Genomic DNA, 6,000 nt, shown 5'->3' on the forward strand with positions numbered 1-6,000 from the left:
TTTAAAATTATTTGCTCTACAGATTAAGTCTATTGGGTAATGCAAGCAGTAAAAGGAAATAACTAAAATTGGGACATACAGCACACGTGAATTTGTTAAAGACATAGAAAGCAAACAACAGCTTATCCCCAAAAAAAAACAAGTCCTACAATCTCTTTCAAAATAAGATGTATGCTGGCAGATATTTGTTTTCATAACTATGTGCTTTCCTCAACATTTCTACTGACTAAGCAACTTGAGGTACAACAATGGGCTTAAACAATTAACAATTTTTTATTTCACTTTCCTAAGCTTACAGAGCATCATCAAAAAAGCTATTTGTGCTGAATTTCCACATACCAGCATTGAGTTTTTCTGATCCACAATCCAGGCTGGCAACGCTATACCAAAACTTGTAGCTAAAAGGAAAAAAAAAATCCTTTAAACACTGAAACAGTAAATAAAAAAACAGAAAATTTAACAGTTTCTAAGATTAACAACTCCAAGATGAAGTACAAAATATTTACTTGTGACTCTGTAATTTACATTTATTTGTACTTTGGAATTCATGCCTAAATGGAAAAAATGGTTAACGTTTCATAAAGGATTTTTGTCTTTTTTCATTTTCCTGTTGTGATGCTCTATGGTAGTGTAAAATCATGGCAAAACACAATGAAAAGGTATTAAAGGAACAACATTATGAAACATATTCATAAACAACATGTAAGACTAACCTATATGTATTCGAAACAAATGAGTTCATACACTAATACTATTCTGTACAGCATAACCATATTGAATACAAATTTAGTTTGAAGCTTTGATCATATTACAAAAAGCATTCATTTGCTACAATATATAACTGTTATGCTGGAGATTAAAAAAGCCCTTTAATAACAAAAAAAAAAACGGTCATTTGCCATCTCCGTCAATCTCAATTTTAGTCTTGTTTTAGCTCATCATCTTAATGGTCTTTAACCATTTTTTGTTCAATAACCTATTGTGACTGCAGAAACAAAAAAATATTTTGTTGAATTTATATTACATTGAATAATAACAATTAACCATAATGCTGGAAGTTAAATTAGACTATAAATCATTTCTCAAAAAGTTCTCAGCCATTTAAAGGATGTATAAAACAATTATAAAGTAAGTTATTTTATGTTCAATATTCTGTTATATTTTAACATTCCACAAAATCATTGAGCCTCTTGTTCTGCTTATTTAACTTTACAGGGACGGTAAAGAAACATGCTAAGAACAACAGGTAATCTTTAAGGCTTAAGTAGCTGTAAAACTCAAACCAACAGTATTTCCCTGCTTTGTCTATTTACTTTACTTTAAAACCCCAGGGTATTCTCCAGTGCAGATACAGGAACCTCATGTTGTAGGCTAAACATGACATAATTAATCATTTCATTATTCACACAGAAAGTCTTCAAGCAACATGAAACTGAAGCAAGCTGCAGGCATACTGACCTGCAAATTACATTCTTTTATGTGAAAAATGTCACCTATTTTAACAACAGTTTCAGAAAGTTTTGAATGCAAATACTTAAAACACATAGTAAGTAACTAATAAAACATTTGGTTTGACCAAACTGCCTATTAAAAGAAAGTATTTTATAAGGAACAATGCGTTTCAAGTATATGGCAATTTAAATAAGATTATGTTTAAACACGAGTCTAATAATTTTCAAGTACTAGTCTCTGCAGAACACTGACCTGAGTGGGCGGATTTCAAGTACTGGAAGTGTATTACCGTGGGTGGGTTCAAAGCGTTGTTCCGATTGGCTAAAACAAACACTGGGTGGATTTCAAGAGGAGTAGCCAGGTTCCACTGGAGTTTCTGATTGGCTAAAACGACAACTGGGCAGATTTCAAGTTAAGTATCTGTTTGGCTGTGTGACGGGACTTCTTATCATACCAGAAAAAGAATCTTAGTCTGGATGCGTGCAGCACAGCGTGCAGAAACAATGGCGGAGGATCGGATGCAGTACATGACCCAGTGTAATGTGCCTGCTTTGCTCTGCATTAAGCGGTACAGTTCCAATTTATAACCACACACATCCACACGCGATCTCCTGCTGAGCATGCTTTTTTTTTTTTAAATCAACCTACCATTCTTCCGGATGTCAATATCAGATACGCATACACATTACACGTCACTGTGTACCTTGCTAGTAGCGGGTTGGACCCCCTTTTACTGTATACAATGACACTGCAAGTCCCCATCTCAGTTGAATTAAACATTGAAATCACACAGCACAAGTCTTGAAAACCAACGTATAAACCACAACCAAGGCAGGTAAAAGATGGTAAAATTGACAATCATGTAAAAGATAACAATATAAAGTGCTTAACAGTGTAAGGTGTAATGAGTGCCAGATTACAGCAGCCAGTACATGTATTATGAACAAGATTTATGAGTATGAATATTAAAAACGTTCAAAGTTATTACTGAATGGCTGGAATTCTTTTTGAAATAAGCTGTTCGGCAGTTAGTGCACATTTTGATTGATGTTACGTTTTCCTGAGGGCAATGTCCTTGAGTGAGGGAACCATTTGTTTTAAAAGCTGGTGTTAGGCTTGTGGAATATTTAATCATGAATACAGTGGAACCTCGGTTCACGAACATCTCAGTACACGTACAACACTGTTTACGACCAAAAAGTTTACCAAACTTTTGCCTCGGTTCACAACCACAAACTCAGTATACGAACAAGCCAGTTTCCCTTTCTGTTTGTGCGCGCTGATGATTTCCGCGCGTGTTGCATTGTTCTTGGTCAGACGTGCGTGCTTACATGCTTTCGCTGTGAACGCTTTGTGCTCTATTTCATTTCCCTTCCGGTTCGTACGCACCGATTACTGTATTTAAGCACGTGTTGAGCCGCTCCCTGTTCATTGTTCTCAGTCAGACGTGCGTGCTTTATCCGTGATCTCTTTGTGCTCTACAGTATTTCATGTGCTTTTGCAGTTAACCATGGCTTCTAAGCAAGTGAAGAGTGGTGAGAAGAAAGTTTTGCAGAAAATTGAAATCGAAGTAAAGAAAGAAATTATTGAAAAGTATGAGCGTGGCATTCGTGTTACTGATCTTGCCGCCGAGTACAGTAAGTCAAAATCTACGATTGACTATTCTACAGTAGAAAGAATCTATTAAAGCAGCTGATGTTGCAAAAGGAGTTAAAGCATTAACCAGGCAGAGGCCGCAAGTGCTGGAAGAGGTGGAAAAACTGTTTACCAGTTTACTCATTTACCAATTTGAAAACCCTTGCGCTTTCAAGCAGCACAATGTAAACAAAGCCAGACTGCCAGTGATGTGAAGGGCAAACATGAAGGATTGGGTCACAAGGAAATTGTTTTTGGAATGGCTGCATGAGGCTTTCGCTCCCACCAGCTAAACAGCTGAAAACAAGAAATCACATGAGAGAAAACACCTGAAGGAAAACATCCCTCCATCGCGGAGCCAGACTCTCCCTCAAAACTGTAACCTCCTCTCCACCCAGTTCCTCCTCACTTCATGCCAGAACTCAACTCATGCAAGGTTAGTTTTCTTGGTGGTTTATGGTTAGTTTTTGTATTATGGATTTTTCCAAATGTTCATTTTCCGGTTTGTAGCGTGAATTGTTGCGGTGTTACTTTTCACTTATTTTCAAATGTACACATATATATATATATATATATATATATATATATATATATATATATATATATATATATATATATATATATATATATATATATATATATATATATATATATATATATATATATATATATATATATATATATATATATATATACTGTATATACTAGGGATGGGCGGTATACAAATTTTGATACCGCCAAACCTCCTCCCTATTTTACCTCGTATACGGTATTACCGTGAATAATAAAAATTGTGACGTAAGGCTCAGACAGCATCACCAAACTGTTGGCTTGTGCCTAAACCGCTCAGAAACTGAATATCAAACACTAATACTGAAACAATAACAAAATAACATGCAGAACAATATTAACAACTTTTATTAGCAACAAATAGCAGTTTATAAAAAGTGCAAATACAACAGTCAAACAGAATTAAATTAACATAAACATCCAGAATAGTTTTCCGAGAGAGACGCACACAAATCAATTAAATTAAATCACACCGCCTGAACAACTTTTAATAACAAATATGAGCAGCTTATAAAAAGTGCAACTAGACCCACAACAGTCAACCAGAGTTGAATTAACATAAACATCATCCATATTATAAAAAGTATTGCCAAGCAATAGTCCTAAACAAAACGCCTTCTTTCCAATATCGCTTTTAACGTAAACCAAATAAAAATACCTGAATCAATTAAATAAAAATAAACCCAGTGCGAAAAGGAACGAATGGCAAGTGGCATCAATCTATTCAAGATTTCGCTAGAAAACCAGCATGTTTACTTTGTCCGCTTTAACAGGGCACGCTGTGGACCGACAACTTTACCTGCGGTGCTGAAAACCCGCCCGATGGTGTGCTTGTGGCACAGACGCACAGGTACTTTCGTGCCACTCGTGACATTTGGGGAAAACGCCCGCAGCATTTTTCCACCAGATAAGTGGGTCCTCGCTCCTTGAGTAACTGGCTCCAAACAGTAGGCTGTTATTTCAGCTCCGACTCGTCCTCTACGGTGCCGACGGACCTGCCATTGCATCAGATTTTTTCAGCATACTCCCCAAAGTCATCTTTTTCGTGAGGGTGCAGGTTGCTCCTCTCCCTCTTCCACTCTGATGGCCACTGGACCTGCTGCCTCTAAGCTCACGATCTCAGCCTGTAATTCAGCCTTGGTCTCAGCCAATGCGTTGTCATCCGCTCTCATATCCTCCACGGTAATGAGGATCGAGGAAAGTGCATTTTCGCAATATTTTGCGTACTGAATTGGATTCATACTTGGCCTCCAGCTTTGTTAGAATTCCAGTTTTGATTGACTTTGTTAGCTGGGGTCATTTTCTGACGCAGCCAACACATTGTCCCTGCAGAGCTGTAGTATGGGAGGATACAGGAACTGGTCACATAATTTTCTCCTGACAAAATATCAGTGAAGTCACCGACTGGTTTCAGTGCTTCGTGAACAGCTTTCAAGACGCCCATGTCCTGCCAGGTCAGGGACAGGTGCTCCTTCTGTCATCAGACAGGACGGTCTGATCGCTTGGGCCTGCTCGAGGATTCGCTCCACCATTGCCAGTTTGGAGCCCCAGCGAAGTTAGCAGTCCTGCCGACGGATGGATGGATGAATTAATTAATGAATGATGAATAAATGATTAAATAAAGTATCTATCTATCTATCTAAATGAATGAATAGGCCTAAATAAACAAATGAATGAATAAATAGGCATAAACAAATGAATGAATAAATAGGCATAAATAAACGAATGAATGAATAAATAGGCATAAAAAACGAAATTGCTTTATTTAGGCCAATTCATTCAATAAACGAATGAATGAATAAATAGGCCTAAATAAACAATGAATGCATAAATAAATATGTCCATTAACGTATATTATTCCACTTGGTGAAATTTGCATGCACATTTATTTCAGGCTAAATAAGTCCCTTATAAGCATCAAGCCTGCATTTACTTGATAAAAAATACAGGAAAAATTACAATTTAAAAATGGTTTTCCATTTTAATATAGCCTACTTTTCAATATAATTTATGTGATGCAAAGCATATATATATATATATATATATATATATATATATATATATATATATATATATATATATATATATATATATATATATATATATATATATATATATATATATATATATATCCCTTTTTTATATTTGAGCCCCTGCCCTGAGGAACTCTCTGCACGCTTTATGCTTACCGCTATGAGACTATGTTTTGGGAGTCCCAAGTCCACTTGCTTCTTGTGGAGTTCATGCTTACGCTGCCAGCTGTGTGAAGGCACCCACAATATTACATTAGTCCGAGGGCGCCGGTTTTTTTGCCTCTGGTCATGCAATCCATTTGTGACAGCC

At 36.4% G+C, this 6,000-nt stretch overlaps 1 protein-coding gene across 1 annotated transcript in view; it reads right to left on the reverse strand.

Moving 5' to 3' along the window:
- The window catches only part of sec63 (SEC63 homolog, protein translocation regulator), a 154,889-nt gene that overhangs the window by 95,926 nt on the left and 52,963 nt on the right, over nucleotides 1–6,000 (reverse strand). The window contains exon 6 of the mRNA XM_039747893.1: nucleotides 340–398. Coding sequence (XP_039603827.1) covers nucleotides 340–398 — 59 coding nt within the window. The remainder of the gene's footprint in view (nucleotides 1–339; nucleotides 399–6,000) is intronic.

Source organism: Polypterus senegalus, chromosome 3 (assembly GCF_016835505.1).
Source record: "Polypterus senegalus isolate Bchr_013 chromosome 3, ASM1683550v1, whole genome shotgun sequence".
Lineage (NCBI taxonomy): Eukaryota > Metazoa > Chordata > Cladistia > Polypteriformes > Polypteridae > Polypterus > Polypterus senegalus.